This window comes from Bacillus rossius, chromosome 1, assembly GCF_032445375.1.
Source record: "Bacillus rossius redtenbacheri isolate Brsri chromosome 1, Brsri_v3, whole genome shotgun sequence".
NCBI classification, from domain to species: Eukaryota; Metazoa; Arthropoda; class Insecta; order Phasmatodea; family Bacillidae; genus Bacillus; species Bacillus rossius.
Genome location: NC_086330.1, coordinates 261,544,664 through 261,568,096, shown reverse-complemented (window position 1 = coordinate 261,568,096; position 23,433 = coordinate 261,544,664). Strand labels below are relative to the sequence as shown.

The 23,433-nt window shown below is 40.0% G+C and overlaps 1 protein-coding gene across 1 annotated transcript in view; it reads right to left on the bottom strand.

Annotated features, from left to right (window-relative positions):
• Nucleotides 1–23,433, bottom strand: part of LOC134530041 (CLIP domain-containing serine protease B4-like) — a 59,658-nt gene that overhangs the window by 11,677 nt on the left and 24,548 nt on the right. Inside the window, exon 3 of the mRNA XM_063364578.1 lies at nt 13,533–13,739. Coding sequence (XP_063220648.1) covers nt 13,533–13,739 — 207 coding nt within the window. The remainder of the gene's footprint in view (nt 1–13,532; nt 13,740–23,433) is intronic.

The following is a 23,433-nucleotide window of genomic DNA, read 5'->3' as shown; positions in this document are numbered from 1 at the left end:
CTCTTCGTCATAATTGGTTTGTTTTACGAAATTAATTGCAGTAAAGCTATTGTGGAAATTTTTCTGGTATCGAGAGAGCAGCGTTTGGCATGTTTAAGCGTCTACTAAGTAGAAGCGGTGACAAACTAAACTAGCAGCTATATCTCAACCTGCCACGACTGATGAAGCTGTTAATTTTTTCAGTGAAACAATTGCGGTAGAATGCACGAACGCCATGCTGATTGATAAACCAATGCCGTCTTAACGTCTCCTGCATTTCTGGGAGTTTATTTGCATGTCCAGACGATTAATGCAGTTAAAAAGAGAAGTGGGCGCTGCCCTTATGTTTGGGTCAGGTTATTAGAAGTAGCTTGCGACGCGAGCAAGTGCGAGCAGGCTATGTGCTCGAGGTTTCCGCGCAGGCCTGTTGAGAACGCCAGGTTGGTGCGAACAAAAGACTTAAATAGTAATGTTTTGGGGGCTCCTGAAACAGGGTTCAGTGTGTGGTGTCTGTGGTGTCGACCGCCATCTTGGATTGTGACGTCACGGTGGCCATCTGGGATGGTTGTGACCTTGACCTTTAACCGTGACCTTGACCTTCGACCCTCAAAACTTGCCAAAAGTTGCCAAAATTCGGCAAAAATTTCTCAAAGTTCCTCAAAATTCGCCAAAATTACCATTTATATTGAAAAAAGTTCCTCCAAAAAATCTGAAAAAATTCCGCAATTCAAAAATTAGGATTTCGAAAATCCTCAAAAGTCGTTTTGCCCTAGGAAGAACACAAATTCCTAAAAACGGCCTAAGCAACCATGTCTAAAGCCTCCGGTAAGCCATTTATAGGAATAAGGATACCATGACCACCATCTTTAATTATGATGTCACTGTTGCAATTTCCGTTACGGCCGCCATCTTTAAAATCTTTATTTATTTTCCGATTTTAATGAGAAAAAAAATGTTTTAAATTTATAAAAAAATCAATTAATAAAATTATTGATAAAAATATTAAAAGAAATTACTTTTATGACACGGAGCTTGTAGTCCTCGGTTCTAAACCGACGAGTGCAAAAAAATAAAAATGGCGACCGAACCTTCACCCGTGGTGGGTACAGGCAGACTGGCCCCCACCACTTTTTAATAGCATATATATCGTCAGGTAACATGACATCACGTCAGCCATCTTGAAAATCCGTAATTTTTATGTTAAAAATCGGGAAAAAATTTAAAAATCATTAAAAAATTAATTAACCCAATTAAATATAAAAAATCCTTAAAACCACCGTTGCACTTTTCGTGACGGCCACCATCAAATAATCATGTGCTGGAGACCACCAACTTGTTTCCGTCAGTTAGAGTGTGCTGATACCATGTTAGTATAATTTTCTGGTCACCATACTTTTGTCCTCAACTGCTGGCACTGAACTTTAACCTTGACCTTGAAATTTGACCTTGACCTTGAAATTTGACATTAACCTTGATCTACGACTTTGACCTTGACGACTATCATGGATCCGACATTTGGCTTTCGGTACATGCTACCAGGAGCAACCACATGCTAGTGGTCATTGTACCATCTTGTATTCGTCTGCTGGAGGACACCATATTGTGTGTGTGTACATGTCTTACCATCATGCTAGATTTATTCTAATCCGCTAGAGTGCAGTAATCATTTAATAACAAGGTGCCCCCACCATCTTGAAATTTGGACGCCATTTTGAAATCATGTAATTATTTAGCTAGAAATGCGGGAAAAATTTCAAAATTAATTTAAAAAATGGCAATCATCTACAGATTAATTCGAACCGCTCCTGTCCTTGGTTCGATACTCGATCGATGTAATAACGTTTAATTTTATGTTAAAAAAATAATAATTTCAATAAACCATCTTCAAAATTCTTAAAGAGACTTTAAATCATATACTACCATTATCCTATAAGCCATGAATACCAGCATCTTGGAAAATTCGTAATAATTAACCTAAAATTCAGGAAAAAGTTCAAAATTCATTCAATAAGTTTGCAAACAATATACTGATTAATAAGGTCGACTAAGGTCCTTGGCACGATCCTGGACGAAGCTAAAATAAATTTAATTTAAATACCAGAAATGTGTAAGGTTCGAGAAATAAAACACCACAAGTTCTTTTACAAACATAATATTTACTACAAAATTTCTATCCTACTACAGGATCACTTGCGAAAGCCAGCAATCTTATAAACATTTAGCCCTGCATAGACGTGCAACGACTACTTCTTATAAACATTTAGCCCTACATAGACGTGCCACGAATACTTCTTAGCTCCAACAGCTCCAAATGCTCCAACAGCTCCAACAGCTCCAAATGCTCCAAATGCACCCCATGCTCCAAACGCTCCAAATGCTCCAAATGCTCCAAATGGTCTAATTCTCCAAATTCTCCAACAGCTCCAAATGCTCCAAAGGCTCCAACTGCTCCAACAGCTCCAAATGCTCCAACTGCCTTTTCTTTCAGCAGCTCCAATGATACTGGGCTACAATGCTATGAGTCTAAAAAACTACGACGCTACAAGGCTACGAGTCTAAAAGGATCTAGCTGGTTACGAGTTATACATGGCAGCGAGACTGCATGACTAAAAGACCGCATGGCTAAGAAACTACATGTCTATGAAGCTACAAGGATACAAGTCTACTCGGCTCCAAAAGCTCCAACAGCTCCAACAAGCAATGTACGCAATGTACGCGCAATACATGTAATTTACGCGCAATAAATGTAATGATTACACAGTACACACAGGAAACGAAATGAATAAATAGTACACACAAAGGAAAAAACGGAATATACACACAGTACACACAGGAAACAGAACGTACACACAGTACACACAGGAAACGGAACGTACACACAGTACTAACAGGAAACGGAAAGTACACACAGTACACACAGGAAACGGAACGTACACACAGTACACACAGGAAACAGAATGTACACTCAGTACACACATGAAACGGAACGTACACACAGTACACACAGGAAACTGAACGTTTAAACAGTACACACAGGAAACTGAACGTTTAAACAGTACACACAGGAAACGGAACGTACAAACAGAAAACGGAACGTACACACAGTACACACAGAAAAAGGAACGAACACTCAGGAAATGGAACGAACACACAGGAAACGGAATGATCACACATACAGTAGCAGAAACACAGGCTTAGTTGGAAAGCAGAATACAAGAAATAAAAACATTAAAATTTTACTTTCAATATTTAATTTATTTCTCAACATTACACAAATACAAGTAAAAGAAGCCATTATTGTATGTAGCCAGCTTTCCTCAGTTCTTTGAGTATGAAGGATATTTCTTTAATCCACGAATATTTTCCTGCACAAAGCGAGCCATGTAGAAGTCTTAGCCGGTCAATCAATATGTTTGGATCTTTCCATGATGTGTAATCAATCTCTTCTACCATCATCTTACTTGCTTGTTTATTATACATACTTTTAATATCACAATCGTCCCAGTGATCATAAGAAGAATTATCAGATTTATTTATTATAACACGTCGTTTCCAACGTTTCGGGCTCAGGACACCGCCACATTCTTCGATCTTGTCAGCTTTAGGTGCTTCATCACAGTCTGTGCCTTTGCCAATAGCCTCAGAGTCACTGTAACAATCACTGTAAAAGACATCCTCGTCACCCAGATTACCGTATGAATTCGATATCGATGATGTCGAAGTGTGTTCATCGTCTTCATGCTTCCTTTTTAGGAGTCAATCATTTTTACAAAGAATGGAGGATCTACTGAATATAGGCTTGAATGTATTCTCACTTTTCACGGTGTTATACTTCCATTAGTTTCAGTATTCTTGAAGCCATCAGCATTCTTCAATTTATGTTCTTCGTCACGATCGGGTGAGCTAATACCATCACGCTCAGAACAAGGAAAATTATTGTCGTAATGCAAATCACTCTTCTTTAGTCTAGTGGATCCATCGATGTCCTCTATGCCGTAAATAGGCTTGGTTTTACATGTTCTATCAAGTCTTCTTAAGCTGTCAATTCGTGTTAACAACCTGCTACACCGATTACAGCTTAACATTTTGCGTAGTGGGTTTTTAGCACAATCATTCCTCTCATGACGTCTAGCATTCCTTCTCATGACAAAATCCTTGCCACAGTATCTACATCGGATTCCTTCCGATTCAGCTGCAGATAACAAAAAATGATCCATGGTAGCTTCTGTGACTAATGTTATATACAAACTGACAGTTTTCCAATTGGAACCATTTTTTAAATATAATTTTTAAAATATTTCATCAGCGCGAGTTAAGTTATCTAACGCAAAGCAAATTGATGCAAGAAGTTCTGCTTGTCAACAACAGATGTAGACACATTTTTGCTTGCAGGTAAATATCATTTATTTTATGTGGTATGCGGGATGCTCACTAATGATCGCAAAAGAAGGAAGGCTTCGCTAGACATCAAGGAGAAGGAAGTTTGTCCTTCGTGATATTGTTCCTCTTCCGTCTTATTAGATATTTTTGGACTGAGTAATGTTTTTTTTATCCACCTTATAAAAAAATGTTGTCAGTTCTGATTTAGTACCAGAAATTAACAATTTATTTGCATCACAGGATAAAATGACTCATTAAGTAAAAAGTCCTTCATGCGGAGATCAATTTCTCATCTGTAACCAGAAGTACTCGGAGAAAACCATCAGATGTCTACTCAGGAATAATGAGAAGCACTAAAAGAGAACAACCAAAATATTGTCAATAATAATCAGGAGCACACGGAGAAAAAACCATAATATTGACAAGAAAAATCAGTAGCACACGGAGAAAACCACCATAATATTGACAAGAATAATCAGTAGCACACGGTGAAAACTACAATAACATCGACAAGAATAATCGGAAGCATACGGAGAAAATCGCCTCAAGTTTTCTTTAATGACATGAAATTACAGAAGAAAAAAAATAAAAAAATAAAAAAATAAAAAAAAAAATGCAAAGGATTCTGCTAGCTTGTGAACTTCTCATTGTTGTGCAAAGTTAGAGTTCTAGTACAAGCCAGAATTCTTTGTATTTTTTTATTTTTATTTATTTATTTATTTTTCTGTAATTTCATGTCATTAAAGAAAACTTCAGGCGGTTTTCTCAGTGTGCTTCCGAATACTCTTGTCAATGTTATGGTGGTTTTCTCCGTGTGCTACTGATTATTCTTGTCAATATTATGGTGGTTTTCTCCGTGTGCTACTAATTTTTCTTGTCAATATTATGGTTTTTTCTCCGTGTGCTCCTGATTATTATTGACAATATTTTGGTTGTTCTCTTTTAGTGCTTCTCATTATTCCTGAGTAGACATCTGATGATTTTCTCCGAGTGCTTCTGGTTACAGATGAGAAATTGATCTCCGCATGAAGGACTTTTTACTTAATGAGTCATTTTATCCTGTGATGCAAATAAATTGTTAATTTCTGGTACTTAATCAGAACTGACAACATTTTTTTATAAGGTGGATTAAAAAAAACATTACTCAGTCCAAAAATATCTGATAAGACGGAAGAGAAACAATATCATGAAGGACGAACTTCCTTCTCCTTGATGTCTAGCGAAGCATTCCTTCTTTTGCGATTATTAGTGAGCATCCCGCATAACACATAAAATAAATTATATTTACCTGCAAGCAAAAATGTGTCGACATCTGTTGTTGACAAGCAGAACTACTTGTATCAATTTGCTTTGCATCAGATAACTTAACTCTCGCTGATGAAATATTTAAAAAATTCTATTTAAAAATGTTTCCAATAGGACAACTGTCAGTTTGTATCTAACATTAGTCACAGAAGCTACCATGGATCATGGTTTGTTATCTGCAGCTGAATCGGAAGGAATCCGATGTAGATACTGTGGCAAGGATTTTGTCACGAGAAGGAATGCTAGACGTCATGAGAGGAATGATTGTGCTAAATCCCACTACGCAAAATGTTAAGCTGTAATCGGTGTAGCAGGTTGTTAACACAAATTGACAGCTTAAACAGACATGATAGAACATGTAAAGCCAAGCCTACTCACGGCATAGAGGACATCGATGGATCCACTAGACTAAAGAAGAGTGATCTGCATTACGATAATAATTTTCCTTGTCCCGAGCGTGATGGTATTAGCTCACCCGATCGTGACGAAGAAAATAAATTGAAGGATGATGATGGCTTCGGGAAGACTGAAACTAATGGAAGTATCAACACCGTGAAAAGTGAGAATAAATTCAAGCCTATATTCAGTAGATCCTCCATTCTTTGTAAAAATGATGGACTCCTAAAAATGAAGCAAGAAGACGATAAAGACACTTCGACATCATCGATATCGAATTCATACGGTAATCTGGGTGAAGAGTGTGTCTTCTACAGTGATTGTTACAGTGACTCTGAGGCTGTTGACAAAGGCATAGACTGTGATGAAGCACCTAAAGCTGACAAGATCGAAGAATGTGGCGGTGTCCTGAGCCCGAAATGAAGGAAACGACGTGTTATAATAAATAAATCTGATAATTCTTCTTATGATCACTGGGACGATTGTGATATTAAAAGTATGTATAATAAACAAGCAAGTAAGATGGTGCTAGAAGAGATTGATTACACATCATGGAAAGATCCAAACATATTGGTTGACCGGCTAAGACTTTTACATGGCTCAATTTGTGCAGGAAACTATTCGTGCATCAAAGAAATATCCTTCATACTCAAAGAACTGAGGAAAGCTGGCTACATACAATTATGGCTTTTTTTACTTGTATTTGTGTAATGTTGAGTAATAAATATGTGATCATTCCGTTTCCTGTGTGTACTGTGTGTACGTTCCGTTTCCTGTGTGTACTGTTTAAACGTTCATTTTCCTGTGTGTACTGTGTGTACGTTCCGTTTCCTGTGTGTACTGTGTGTACGTTCCGTTTCCTGTGTGTACTATGTGTACGTTCCGTTTCCTGTGTGTACTGTGTGTACATTCCATTTTTTCCTGTGTTTGTTCTATTTCTTCATTTCGTTTCCTGTGTGTACTATGTAATCATTACATTTATTGCGCGTAAATTATATGTATTGCGCGTACATTGCGTACATTGCTTGTTGGAGTTGTTGGAGCTTTTGTAGCCGAGTAGACTTGTATCCTTGTAGCTTCATAGACATGTAGTTTCTTAGCCATGCGGTCTTTTAGTCATGCAGTCTCGCAACCATGTATAACTCGTAACCAGCTAGATCCTTTTAGACTCGTAGCCTTGTAGCCTCGTAGTCTCTTAGACTTATAGCATTGTAGCCCAATATCATCGGAGCTGTTGAAAGAAAAGGCAGTTGGAGCATTTGGAGCTGTTGGAGCATTTGGTACCTTTGGAGCATTTGGAGCTGTTGGAGAATTTGGAGAATTAGAGCATTTGGAGCATTTGGAGCATTTGGAGCATTTGGAGCATTTGTAGCATTTGGAGCTGTTGGAGCTGTTGGAGCATTTGGAGCTAAGAAGTAGTCCTTGCACGTCTATGTAGGGCTAAATGTTTATAAGAAGTAGTAGTTGCACGTCTATGCAGGGCTAAATGTTTATAAAATTGCTGGCTTTCCCAAGTGATCCTGTAGTAGGATAGAAATTTTGTAGTAAATATTATGTTTGTAAAAGAATTGTGGTGTTTTATTTCTCGAACCCTACACTTTTCTGGTATTTAAATTAAATTTCTTTTAGCTTCGTCCAGGATCGTGCCAAGGACATTAGTCGACCTAATTAATCAGTATATTGTTTGCAAATTTATTTAATGAATTTTGAACTTTCCTGAATTTCTAGGTTAATTATTACGAATTTTCCAAGATGCTGGTATTGATGGCTTATAGGATAATGGTAGTATATGATTTAAAGTCTCTTTAAGAATTTTGAAGATGGTTTATTGAAATTATTATTTTTTTAACATAAAATTAAACGTTATTACATTGATCGAGTATCGAACCAAGAACAGGAGCGGATCGAATTAATCTGTAAATGATTGCCATTTTTTAATTAATTTTGTAATTTTTCCGTATTTCTAGCTAAATAATTACATGATTTCAAGATGAAGTCCAAATTTCAAGATGGCGGGGGCACCTCGGTAATAAATAATTACTGCAATCTATCAGGTTAGAATAAAACTAGCATGATGGTAAGACATGTACACACACAAGATGGTGTCCTCCAGCAGACGAAAACAAGATGGTGGTAATGACCACTAGCATGTGGTAGCTCCTGGTAGCATGTACTGAATGCAAAATGTCAGATCCATGATAGTCGTCAAGGTCAAAGCCGTAGATCAAGGTCAATGTCTAATATCAAGGTCAAGGTCAAAGTTCAAGGTCAAGGTCAAAGTTCAATGCCAGCAGTTGAGTACATAGGTATGATGACCAGAAAATAATACTTACATGGTATCAGCACACTCTAGCTGACGGAAACAAGATGGTGGTCTCCAGTGGATGATTTCAAGATGGTGGCCGTCACGAAAAGTGCAACGGTGGTTTTAAGGATTTTAATTATTTAATTCGGTTGATTAATTTTTTAATGGTTTTTAATTTTTTTCCCGATTTTCTAACATAAAAATTACGGATTTTCAAGATGGCGGACGTGATGTCATGTTACCTGACGGTATATATGCTATTAACAAAGTGGTGGGGGCCAGTCTGCGTGTACCTACCACGGGGGAAGGATCGGTCGCCATTTTGATTTTTTTGCAATCGTCGGTTTCGAACCGAGGACTCCAAGCTCCGTGTCATAAAAGTAATTTCTTTTAATATTTTTATCAAAAATTTTGTTAATTGATTTTTTTATAAATATTAAATTTTTTTTTATTAAAATCGGATAATAAATAAAGATTTTAAAGATGGCGGCAGCAACGAAATTGCAAAGGTGACATCATAATTCAAAATGGTGGTCATGGTATCCTTATTCCTATAAATGGCATACCGGAGGCTTTAGACATGGATGCTTAAGCCGTTTTTAGGAATTTGAGTTCTTTCTTGGGCAAAACGACTTTTTAGGATTTTCGAAATCCTAATTTTTGAATTGTGTTAATTTTTTGAGATTTTTTGGCGGATTTTTTTTCCATATAAATGGAAATTTTGGCGAATTTTGAGGAATTTTGGGCAATTTTTGCCCAATTTTGGCAACTTTTGGCAATTTTTAGGGCTGAAGGTCAAGGTTAAAGGTCAAGGTCACAACCATCCCAGATGGCCGCCGTGACGTCACGATCCAAGATGGCGGTGACACCACAGTCACCACACCCTGAACCCTGTTTCAGGAGCCCCCAAAACATACTACTTTTTATGTTTATTAAATGAGATTTTGTATAATAATTTACCGTCACGAGACATAAGACAGTTTGACATCTCGTGTAGTTTCGGCCAAATTTTCTCCAACTTTTGTTAAAATTTTATAAAACAACATTGTCTCTCTTGTTGTATTTAGCATGAGATTTACGTTGTGTATCAGTATTTACGTTAATGTTTACGTCATGGTTGAAATAGCCATGAGCTTGTTGCATGGATTAGCGAATATATGCACGGTAATGAATTGTAAATCAAATCACCATAATATTTTATTTATTGTAATCAGTATTATTGTATTTTGGTTTTAATGTTTTATCTTATTTGGGTAATTCGGAGGTGCGCCCCGGTAGCAAGTATAGATTATCATTGTGTGTTCACCCAGGCCATGTTTATCATTTTAGATATTCTAATATCATTGATTTTACGTTTTTGTATAGTAAAGAGAACAGTGAACAACATTTTAAGCTTTTTGTTTTATTTGTTCTCAAGTCAGAGTAAGAAGATTAGATACTTTATTCAAGGTAAATCGAGCCTGCCTCAGACTAAATTTTGTGTCCTCCACCCGCATAGAAGCCTCAAGTCTGCGCCACTCTGCTAGTAAGAGTCGCAGTCGGGTTGTCCCGTTTCATCTTAAATACTGTTTAAGCACTTTTAAGATAGGTAACGTTTTTGCTCATCACAATTATAGCCTATGGTGGAGTAGAAATAGTAAGAAAGTAAGATCTGTCAGAACATTTGACTGATTATGGAGCGTTGAATAAGGTCAGTAATGTGGGCCTTGAAGTGAGTGACTTTTTTGTAGAGGTCAGGTCAGTATAGATACGCTACTTAAAAAATAAAGTGGCATTGAAGGTTTTGGTATAAAATTTCCATCTTAGCAGCACATGTGCGAAACAGCTCTTACGTTGTTGCCTGGTCGCAGACAGTTCGGCTCAGGCAAATTATTTTTTGCAATGAGGGCTAATTAATTACGGTTTTATTTTCGTTTTGCTCAGGACCATGACGTGAGATCTGTCTAGGAAGTATAGCGCAAGTATAGGTTTGGACCAAATGAAAAGAGGAACTGTGAATAATTTTATGCTCTTGCAAAAAGAGAGGGGATTTAATCAGAGCGCACATTTATGATTTTCATGAGAAGGGGGTGGAAAGTTTGTGTTTTGTGCACTATTTATTAAATCATACGTATGTGTTAAAAGTAGACATGAGCGAGAATGAGTACATTAATATTTTGATAGAAAATTTGAAGCTTGAAGTCATTTTCGAATGTAGGAATATATATGACATTAGTGAATGGGCTGCATGCGTGGACAATATTTGTTTTATTGCTCTGTCATGTAATGAAAGGAGTGTAAGAGGTCAAGAATTGGGGCATCCAAAAGAGTCAAGGATACAGGGGATCTTAAACAGTTGCAGTCATCTAGTAGTTAGAGGCAAAATCGTGCGGAAATGATTAGGGGTTAAATAAAGCAATGTAATCATAATTTCAGTGAGAACGGAGATACATGGGGGAACAAATTTGATGGTTTGGACAAAGTTCTTGCGTAGCAAGAAATTAATGCAAAAGGTAGCGTGTGGTTCAAGAAAAACATCAGTGGAGATGTTTCTAAGGGAAAAATATAAAGGTGGAAAGTAGGTTGTTATTTCTGTAGAAAATAACCCCTGGGTGGCCAGTTATCTCAAAAAGTGAGGTAATAACAGGGGTGGGATATTTCAGTGTGGTTTTCTGGGAAAAGTGTTCACTGAGCGGGCAGATGTCTTTTTAAAAATGAGTTAAATATCTGGCGCTTTAGAAATAAACAGCTCTTAGCAGAGATGAAAAGTGCCACAATTATAAGTGAATGGGTTAAGTTGTATGATCAGCATATATCTGCTACTGAGTACTAAATAAAGCTTTAAAGTGCATTTAGCCACTGGTAAAGCGCATAGAAAAATGCCTAATGTAATGTTTTTTTTTTTTAATCGCTCATTACTCTTGGAGAAGATGTTTTTATGTCATGCCAAATTTGATGGAAAAAATGATACTGAGCTGGGACTTTTTAAGAGACACACAGGCCATTGTACTTTGCACAAACCAACACATTAGTTTTGCTTTTGATAATGATAAATGAGTGGAGTTATGTAAACTTAAAATGAAGGCCAGAGTGGTTAGCGGGGTTGGAATGTTTGAACGAGCATCTCTCAATAAACAAAAAGGAGAAAATTCAACAGCTATCACGGGATTTTCTAGACGTTATCCTGGAATGGGTGGGAAAATGTGGATAATGCCATATAAAATTGAGTTGCTGGATGACCGTTGTGTTTTTAAAAAATGTTCACCATCTAAAATGCAGATTTTCTAGCAGATTATTAAAGACCTAAAAATTGAAGACATTATCGAAGCCGCCGATTCAGCATATGCCTTTCCCACGTTTCTGGTTCATAGGAAAACCCATGAAAATTTCGGATCTTTCTGGGTTATAGAATTTTTAATGACCTCATTAAACTAGGCAGTATTCTTTTGCCGAAGATTGAAACTGTTCTGCAACACATGGGACATGCCCAGTATTTCACCGTACTTAATCTCAACGCTGCCTTTTATGAGTGTGTGTTAGACCCCTCCAGTAGAAAATGCACTGGTTTTGTTACTCGCTAGGTGCATTACCAGTGGAAACCTTTGGGATAAACTTTAGGTCACAGTGTCTATCCCGCATCTTATGTCACATTTAAAAGGATTTTCAGTTCAATTTTGTTATTAGTTTACTTGACGACATGTGTATTTATTCGCAACATTTGAAGAATATCTTGAGTATGTGGGAAAGGTGTTTGAGGCACTCAAGGGGGCACTGTAAACTCGGAGTAGGTTCTTAGGTCCGTACAAAAACAAAATTCCTAAAAACGTTTAATAGGAAAGGGAAAAATGGTGATATATCAAATTAAAATAAAGGCAATCCAGAATTTCCACAGCACCGTCACGTGAGATTATGAGATTTATAGGTATTATGGGGTACTTTAGTCGCTTCATAGAAAAATACTCTAATTTGTGTGCACCCCTGAATCAGCATAGGAAGAAATAAAACTACTTTTCAATTGGGGGGGGAGGACGCCCAATAGGTAGCATTTCAGAAATAGAAACAGACTATTGCCAATTCTCCTGTGCTGGCTCTGGTGGATTTTCAAAGGCATTTTGTAGTGCAAGTAGATGCATTCGGTGGCGCCCTTTATGCTGTGCTCTTTTCCTTAAAATAAGCTTCAAACAATAGCTTTGCATCCGAGGTACAGCGCCCTTGATTTTAAATCATGGAAATTTATGGTTAACAGTAGGGAATTCTTTTTGAAGTTATACTTCAATAAGAAAATTGAAGGTTAAATTGTAGTAAATTATGGAAATGCAATGAAATGCGCGTGCATCTTTGACGGGAGTTTTACATGATGAAGTCAAAATAATGATTTAAATTAATATTCCCCATTTCAAGAACAATTCAAAGAACGTAACAAAGTCAGGTTATGTTAGTTTACTTTCTGGCGGCAAAACTTTTCCATTCGGCAACTGTTGACATTGCCAACCTACGCAAATAAAAAACCCGTTGGTACGTCTCTTGTGTACGAGTAAATATTTTGAATATGATGGGACAGATTGAGAACTCAAAATCATGTAGTTTGCAGTTACAGTACTATCTATGCATAGTAGAAATGGAAAAAATATAAAAATAATTATTTTAACTTTATCAACTGAAATGCAATTAATCCATTGTGAACTTCTGATTATACTAAAAATTGCCAGAAACACACTGGGTATAAAATTGCGTGCCATTCTAACTTTAATATCAACAACATATGAATCAAGGTTATTGACATTTTATTCATCTCCATTATAAATTATCCTAAAGCTAATGCTTTTAGAAATTTACACTTATGTACCTGAATGCAGAAATAAAATTTATAAAACAAAGTGTAAATTTCTCGTAGAAATTGCTTGGGAATTAATTTGCAAATTTTTTAATTTCAACTTTTAGTTTGTGGTTCTAAGAGATAACTTTATTATTCATATTTTCATTTTAATAATGTTTGCGTATCATGCCAACGAACATTGTTTACGGAAAATAAGGAAGAATTGACCAAGGTCTAAAAGAAATAACCATCCCAGCATTTTCCAGGAATATGAAAACCTGATGCATGGAACGGCGTTATAAGTCGGGCCCTCGTACCTGTGAGTGTAAAACATAACAGTTGTGCCGCCTCGCTAGTAGTGGTTGTACTCACTTATGTAGCCTATCCTGGCAACCCATCTGAAGTCCCCCAAGGCCACCTCATCCCCATAGGCGGTCCTGTCCGTCGCCACGGCGCCGCACTGCTCGTGCTCGAACAGCTGCCAGTTGGGGTGGGCGTGCGGCTCGAACGGCGGCGGGGGCATGTCGCCATCTGCGCTACGCCGCGTGTGGTTCCTGCTCCCGCCGATCGTAGGAGTATCTTCATGGCATCGTAACAAACATATGAGCCATTTTCATGTATTATTTACCACTAGCTGCAATACCCGGCGTTGCCCGGGCTGAACACAGGATGAAGGGGACCTTTTTTCGAAATCAGATGCAGTTAGTAATTGTCTTCTTAATTTGAATGTCAAGTGTGAAAATTAATTTAATATCACTTTCAGATCCCGACAGACGTTCTGCCAGTTTATAGATATTTACCTGGTCTGTATGTAATTTAGACTTTATAAAGCAATATAGAAAAAAGCTGAAAAATAAGGGATTACTAATATTGAAAAGATTCTATTATCTAGCTAATGCTCGGCCTGCATTGCAATGCCTCATTCAGTTTTTTTTTAAATATGATTGATGTAGTTCCACATGTAAAAATCATGTATCCATCACTCTCTCTATATATATCTCTATCTACATCTATATACATCTATGTATCTCTCTATCTCTATTTATATCTTTATATATACATATATACTTCCCACTATCTCTATATCTTCTATATATAAGTCTCTATATAGCTCGCTTCTATACATTGTGCCGTTAATTAGTAATTTCGACACGATATATTTTAAATTTTTATTATGATTTTAAATTTTTTTTGTGTGGAAATTTTATTTGCTGTACTATAGTGTGATTTTACTTTGTTAGTCTGGTGTACTCCTCTGAGTTAAACTTTGTCTCAGTGCTCTGAAGCCCCTTTCCCATCGGCGTATCGGATATTTTGCTGGCCTAATCCCTGACTGGCAGACAGCTTACCATTTCCCCCGCCTTCAGTCACGCCTCAAGCCTGTAATATCATTTCTCTTCGAGACCCAAACTCCATAGACAAGCCTGTAGCTTGCAGGCGACCAGTTCTCAGAGACGAGCTGAGATTGGCCTTTTTCATCACGTATTAGTGTTAAGTTCGCTCCTCTGCAGGCACGACGGGACGTAGATTCCCAGCAGCGTTGCATTGTACCCTCACCCCCGCCCCCCTTCTCAGTTCCAAGTAAGACCAATGACGGGTCGTAACCCCCTGGGCAACCGTGACCAACCTCAAGGTCTCCTCGCAAAAAACGAGTGCGCCAAAACTGGTCGCAAGCGCTACCTAGCGACCAAGTCGCGAACTTCTCCGCTAGCCTACCCTCTAGGGCGCCAGAGAGCAGCACCTGCTTTCCCTTGTGTTATATGGACGCCGTGGGCGAGTCGATTGTTTTCAACTCAGACCCCTCCGACAGAGTTCTCTACTGTCGCCCAGTGATGCCAACGTCAAAACCCCTGCCTGAGTTTTTTTTCCGCCCGCATTCGGGCAAGTTCGGAATCTTTCGGCGGCCCAGACCCCCCTCCACCTGTAAGAGCCGGCGCCCACTTTTAATTACGAGACGCGGTTTGCCGCGACACAGATCAGCGCGCGTCACGTTTGCAGACAGATCTCCGGCGAGCTCAGAAGACTCTGGAAGACTTCATCCGACCGCTAGCGACTATGTAATCGTCCTAAATAAGGGATGCTATCCCTCAACTAAATTCAAGTAGATTAGTCTGTCTGCATAGTGTTAGTAATTTTTTTGTTTTGAAATTTTCCCTTTTAATTTTTTTAACTATGAAGAAATCATCCGCGCCCAGCCGCGCAAATCGCGAGCTACGGACCATGGCTGACTCCGCGATGGCAGCTTGAAGGCTACTCCCCTGTTTTGGTGAGTGATAATTCGCGACCTCCCCTACCTCCCCTTAGATTTTTCCGGGCATTTCTTGCCCCATGTACTGTCTGTATTCAAGTCCTAATCAGTCTTGATTTGGCTTGTTACAGTCAGGGGTTCGACCTCCCAGCGATGCACATATTCAGCTAGATTCGAGATCCAGCAACTACTGGTGGACGAATTGTCCACCAGTATGTTTTTCGGCAGTCCGAGATCCATCCATTAGAAGAAGCAGCTTTCTTCCATTCTACAGTTCGGCATTTTTAACTCCACACCTGGAAGACTCGGGTGATATGGTTTCTATTTCTATTCCCCCCTTTTTTTAAAGACAAACCAGCGATAAGTGACTATCCACTTAATCCACTGATATGGTAAACTAATCAGCGACAAATTTAATGTAGTAGAACATTGCAAGTTGTAATAATGTATCAATACAATGTACTTTTTTTTAAATAATCGCGGGCCGGCCCCTTTTCGTTTTTTTTTTTTTTTTTAAATCTTTGAAACTTGTTAAAACCTTTTGTATGTAAAGTAATGGAAACAAGATAATTCATCAGGGCAAATAAAACAGGAAAACTATAGATCAAGTTAATCGTGTAGTTCTTATTTATTGATTTTAACGATCCACCAACTTCCTCCTTGCTTGTTACAGGAAGTTCCTAAATTTTGTTTGTTCCCCACCTCGTGCCGCCTCTGGTAAATGAATTTATTTAACTTATGTTTTTATCCCGCAAGTTTCCAAGGCTCTTTTTAATTAATTCAAAGAATTCAATTTTGAGGCACGAGGGGTGTATCAACTTGGTAGCGGAGCGTGGTTTCCGGTTTTATATGCATACCTGAATAATATAAGCAAAAAAAAAATGTTAAATTAATTTTTTTTGATGATAGCAATTTTGTAATAATATTGTAAACTCATCGCTGGTACACCCTGTAGTTATATTGAGTTAAAATTTTAAAATTTATCTTGAGTTAAATTTCCGTATGGACTTAGGCTAGCGCGTAGCGCGCGAGACGTCCTTCAGCCAGCCAGCTGTCCTCTCTCCACCGCGCGTCCCCGGACGTGCTTTTGACAAGGCTGTAGATATCCCCTCCTCCCCTGCACCCCGGGCGACCGGCGGTGTTAATATAACTCGTTCGTGTCTGAGGCTCGCGCGGACACACACACACACACACACCTTGTTCCCGCAAGTCCCGGAGGTCGCTTACCTCTGAGAGAGACGCCAACAGACGTACCAACTCATTCGTCTGCCGGCAGCAATAGTTAGTCTTTTTTATTAGCTAATCGTGTGTTAAGAAGTTAAATATTTAAAAAAAAAAAAAAACTTTTGTATTCTGGGCACATACTTCCGACCCGTCGGAGCAACTACGATATTATTAAGCTAAGTTAAATTAAGAGAGTCGTGTGTAGAATTTAAGGTACTGTTTCAACCATAGTTTTAAGTCTTTGTTGGTAATTTTCTTTTGACCAATTAACGTAAATTTTTGTATATGTTTTGCTGTCCTCGTAAGACTGGACCAAGGTCCACCTACGAAAGGGACACAATGCTCACGCCGGAGTATCTCCTCCGTGACGAGCTGGAGTACGAACTCCGATTTCGAGGTTTGTCAAGCCTCGGTAACATGGCCATGCTCCGGAGAAGATTCCGAGCTGTGTGTGCCGAAGAAATTCAACCACAAGTCACTAATCTCGCTGACTTGGACTCTTTGGAGGAATTTAACTGTGTTTGTAGTAAATTTCAGGAACTCCACAGTTACACTAATTCTGTACGAGACGAGACAAATATAAACAACATCTTACATGCGCTAACTCGCTTGAGTCATATTGGCACGAGATTTACCAACCTCACAATAGTAGCCACCAAAAAATTAAATGGGATCTACCAAAAGGAGATCGAGAAATGTAGGCAACAGATTCCTGGTCTAAATTTCCAATTGCGGAGCAAACTAGCCGCAATCGACCAAAGAATACTTGAACCCGTAGAGGCAGTGGCAGGAGGAGTAACTGACAGTCAAGTACAGGAACCCCCAAAACAAATGCACACTGGAGGCAGCCCAGTCCCTACCCCACCTCTTTTACCCTCCCCACCGCCCTAACCCCCCGTACATCACGTCGCCGGGCATTGACTTCGACATTCACACCATCTCATTTTCCATCTGCGACTGTCATGGCGACTGGTACTCACCCGAGCACCAATGTCACCTTCGCCTATCCTATGCATTCGCTCTCAGCTCATCCTGTTTACATGCCCCAACCCATATACCTACCCTCCACCTCACCCGCCATTTTCAACCCCTATCATGAATTCCGGTCAGCCTTCTCATCCCTCCATACCTCTCCGGAAGCCCTTCCCACCTCCTCGGCCAGTGGAAGGTCAGTTTCGCCACTGATAGCCTTTCCTTCCACCCTGGCAGCTACGCTACCACAACCAGCCCCTGTGCACCCTGGTGGCAGGATAGAATCACAACTTCCTTACCCCAGCCCCGCCACCACATACCTGCCATTGGGCCCGCAGGTATACCAACTTCAAAACCAAACTCAACCTCGACCAGTCACACCTCAAGCCTCTAATCTAGCACCGAACCCAGTACCTGTGGTTCCTACCTTCAATCAGACAACTGGAGGTAGTTTTTACGCTAAGATACCAAATCCCGTTGAAAGACTGCTGGCTAATTTGAAGGAAACCACAGGGTTGGAGCCCAGGAGCCTAATCGACTTCCTAAAGAATTTGTTCAAAATCAAACAAAAGGCAAACCTTCCAGACAGGGAACTCCTAGAAGTTATTTTCCCCTTTACACAACCACCCTTGAGCGAGCGAGTGACGCTCGCCATTGAGCAAAATTATTCTTTTGACCAATTTCATGAGGAAGTTCTAAATTATTTTATTCCAGCCCGTTTGATGACCAACATCAGACTGGAGTGGTACAATAGGCTACAGCAAAGGAATGAGGCCCTACCTAACTTCGTAGCAGACATCAAACTAGCTGCGCAAATTCTTCGGTTGCGAGTACCTGAGAGTGAGATAGTCTCAAACATCCTTGATGGAATTAATACGCAGGAACGATCGAGGGCAGTTTTCCAGTCTCGACCGCAAAACTTTGCCGAGCTAGACCGCCTGTGTATCTCGAACACGAACGTGGAATACGCTGACCACCAGCGAAATCGAGAATCAAATTCCTACACCCACAACAAAGCACGGGCGGAAACAGAAAACAAACAACAATTTCCCAATAAACATTTTTCGCAACAAAAGCACAAATCAGAACACGTCGCTAGGCCCCAGTACAAAGATGAGAGCATACCGGTTTGTAGGTACTGCAAAAAGTCTGGGCACTACATTGAGCAGTGTCGTGCAAGAAACTATCGGCCAAATTCTAACTATTCTCAGAATCCAAAAAACATGTAAGCCGCTGGCCAGAAAGAATTTTTTCTGAGCCAGCCACCCAAACAACCATTAGGAATTTTTCCCTTCACCAAGGCCCTAATAAAAATTACAAACAAAAACTTCAACAAAACACCGCTTCCCCACACAGAGGAAAAAACAAAAGAAGAAAACAGAAACAAAGGCGAGCTAAGAAAAACAAAGCCCGCCAAGACAAGCAAACGAAAAACTGTAACACGTCTAGGCCTATGTGCAGACAATGTAATTGTCCGCGAACCACGGACAAAAGAACATGTCATAATATTCTAGCTAATATACCCACAGTTTTGCCCTACGCCAACACAATAATTGGAAAACAAGTAGTTCCAGGCCTAATAGATACTGGATCCGTGCGATCATTCGTGTCAGGCCAGCTATTCAGGAAATTACAACAAGACCGTTTGACTCAAAAGGTAGAGCCAATAAAAATAAAGTGTTTTACAGCTGCTGAACAGCCTTTGAAGGTAAATCGTATTGTTTTTGTTAAAGTAAAAATCGATTTGTTTTCTTGGTCTTTCCCATTCTTAGTAGCAGATGATTTGGCCACAGATTTAATTTTTGGTTCCGATTTTATTGCAAAAACAGGCATGATAATTGATTTGAAAGCACGAAGAGTTCACTTTAAATTTAACAACCAAGTTTTTGTTTCTTTTGTGTCACCTGACGCAAAATGTCAGAGCAAAGTAAATGCCATTCACACAGAGGCTAAAGGTGATAATAACATTTCACTAACCCATCTTAACTTTGAACAGAAACAAGAAATAGAGAAGTTATGCAGTAACTTTCCCGACGTTTTGAGTGAAAAGTTAGGGCGCACCCATCTCACCCAATATGAAATTAAGCTTTTGGACAAAACCCCAGTTAGGTGTCACCCTTACCAATTATTAGGACCTAAAATGCAGATAATGCGGGATCACATACAAAATTTATTGGACAAAGATGTTATCGAACCTTCCACTTCCAGTTTCGCCTCCCCGGCATTTTCAGTACCCAAGGACCAAGGCCAAGGTCACCGCATGGTGGTCGATTTCCGCCGCGTAAATCGGCAAATTGAAGTAGAGATGACGCCATTACCAGACCTAAATTCGGCATGTCACTGGTTTAGTAAAGCCAAATTTTTCAATGTGTTTGACCTAAATTCGGCCTATCATCAAATACCACTAACACCAGAGTCAAAACACGTCACAAGTTTCTGCGTTCCGTGGAATCTGTATCAATACAAGGTAGTACCCTTTGGCCTAGCCACAGGCGCCCAAGTGTTAACACGCCTTCTAGACCAAATTTTCGGCGACCTGAAATTCAAATTTGTTTTTAATTATCTTGATGATGTCGTTGTTTATTCAGAATCCTTTGAAGAGCATATGGCTCATTTGCAAGAAGTCCTTAAGCGACTACGTAAATCCGGCCTCACTGTTAATACAAAGAAGGTGAAATTTGCAGTGCAGGAAATTTCTTTCCTCGGACACCTGATTTCAAGTCGAGGAGTAACCATTGACCCTAATCGCACACAAGCGATAAAGGATTTCCAACCCCCTAAAGATGCTAAGGGCATTTCCAGGTTTATTGGCATGGCAAATTTTTACGCCAAATTCATACCTAATTTTGCTGAGCATGCAGCACCACTGAATGCTCTACGTAAGAAAAATTCCGTTTTCAATTGGGGTCCAGAACAGGACAAAGCTTTTGATTTTCTAAAACATGCAATAGCTAGCCCTCCAGTACTTAGAATGGCTGATTTCAGTAAACCTTTTATTTTGCAAACCGATGCATCCAGTGTGGCCATTGGGGCCGTGTTGTCACAAGAATTCGATGGCTGCAGGCAACCTATAGCTTTCGCCTCCCGCACCCTAACACACCAGGAGAGGAAAGCCTCCTCGGTATACGAACTAGAGTGCCTTGCCGTAGTTTTCGGCATAGATAAGTTCCGGCCCTATTTGGAACACAAAGAATTCCTACTAGAAACCGACAACCAGGCCCTTTCTTGGCTTCTAGCCCATCCGAAGCAACTAGGTAAATTAGGTCGGTGGATTGTAAAAATTGCTTCTCTCAAATTCAGCATCCAACATATTCGTGGTTCACAGAACATCGTGGCAGATACTCTTTCTCGAATGTTCGAGAATCCTTCCAACTCCGAGATTCAGGAAAACAATCCTATGGCCTGCCACGCATTGCTCACAGATTTTCCGCTAGCCTTTTCGGATTTACGATCCCACCAAAATTCGGACCCGCAACTGTCTGACATAATTGCGCAAATAAACTCAGGTTCACCCCCAAAATACCACAAACTATCTAAGGGAATTCTTTATCGAAGAACTCAGCAATGTAAGAATTTTAAAATAGCCTTACCTCAAAATCTCAGGGACATGATTTTTCAATATTATCACTCATCACCTTTAGGCGCACATTTAGGCATTTTCAAAACTATTGAAAACATCCGCAAGCATTTCATCTGGGACGGAATGCATAAAGACATAACCCAGAGGGTCAAATTATGCAAGTTGTGCAATTTGAGCAAACCTGCCCAGAAAACACAATTCGGATTTTTGAGTTCCGATGTGGCCGAAAGGCCCATGCAAAAACTTTTCATTGATTTTGTGGGACCCTTCCCAAGGTCAAAAGACGGAAATTCGATGCTTCTAGTATGCGTAGATGCATTCTCAAAATTTGTGTGGCTAATCCCTGTTAGAAGAGCCACGGCCGAAATCACCATTCGAGCCCTCCAAAATTATATTTTCAAAATATCCGGGGTACCTTCCATTATTGTTTCCGATAATGCCACAAACTTTAAATCGACTCAGTTCAAAAACATGTGTTTTTCACACGGGATTCAGCATGTGACCACGACTCCCTACTACCCCCAGCCTTCACATGCGGAGCGTTTCAATCGAAACCTCCGGCCTGCCTTAATAGCATTCCATGCGAACTCGCAGGATAGGTGGGATTCCAATCTCGTGTGGTTGCAAATGGCTTTCAATTCCGCCAGACATGAAAGTCACAAAACAACACCGTTTGAACTCATGTTTACATACCAGCCCAACACCCCACTCTCTAATCAATGGACGTTAAAAGAGTTACTGCCAGACGACCCCAGGAACATTAAGGAAGTCTGGAGTAGAGCTCGTAAAAACCTGAACTTGGCCCACGAGGCAAGCAGGCAAAAATATAACAAAAAACGCTATCCCAATCCCTACAGAGTAGGAGATTTAGTGTTATGCAGAGCACACACACTCAGCAAGGCGATCGACAAGAGGTCAGCCAAGCTTTCATAACGTTGGAATGGCCCCTGGCAGATCCAGCGATACCTCACGCCAGTCACGGTCGCGTTAGCCGACCCCAGCTCCGGCGAATATCGCGCGCGCGCACACATTTCTCAGTTGAAGACAGTACACCCCAACCTAAAATGAGGGCACTCTTCACTGTGTTTCTTTATACAAGGAACAGCGTCCTACTACGGCATGCCATACTCAACCAACGTGTTGATATAAAAAAAAAACCTAGGTCATAATCATAAGTAAAATAAAAAAATCCATGGTACTAGTTTATAAGAAATTTAAGTTAAGAAGTGTTACACTAAGTTGTCTAGTTTAAAGGGGCGCCCCTAATTCAATAAGTTATCTGTAAGTTTTAGACTTTATTTAAACACGTAAGAATTGTTAGCCATTGTAAGTAGTTTACTACAGTAGATCCTGGTACAGGGTAAGTTTCTGGAACCCAGGTTTTTGGTGGCTCAAGTGGGCCACCCTGACTCCGTCTTTCAGGGGGGAAGTATGTGCCGTTAATTAGTAATTTCGACACGATATATTTTAAATTTTTATTATGATTTTAAATTTTTTTTGTGTGGAAATTTTATTTGCTCTACTATAGTGTGATTTTACTTTGTTAGTCTGGTGTACTCCTCTGAGTTAAACTTTGTCTCAGTGCTCTGAAGCCCCTTTCCCATCGGCGTATCGGATATTTTGCTGGCCTAATCCCTGACTGGCAGACAGCTTACCATTTCCCCCGCCTTCAGTCACGTCTCAAGCCTGTAATATCATTTCTCTTCGAGACCCAAACTGCATAGACAAGCCTGTAGCTTGCAGGCGACCAGTTCTCAGAGACGAGCTGAGATTGGCCTTTTTCATCACGTATTAGTGTTAAGTTCGCTCCTCTGCAGGCACGACGGGACGTAGATTCCCAGCAGCGTTGCATTTTACCCTCACCCCCCCCCCCCTTCTCAGTTCCAAGTAAGACCAATGACCGGTCGTAACCCCCTGGGCAACCGTGACCGTCCTCAAGGTCTCCTCGCAAAAAACGAGTGCGCCAAAACTGGTCGCAAGCGCTACCTAGCGACCAAGTCGCGAACTTCTCCGCTAGCCTACCCTCTAGGGCGCCAGAGAGCAGCACCTGCTTTCCCTTGTGTTATATGGACGCCGTGGGCGAGTCGATTGTTTTCAACTCAGACCCCTCCGACAGAGTTCTCTACTGTCGCCCAGTGATGCCAACGTCAAAACCCCTGCCTGAGTTTTTTTTCCGCCCGCATTCGGGCAAGTTCGGAATCTTTCGGCGGCCCAGACCCCCCTCCACCTGTAAGAGCCGGCGCCCACTT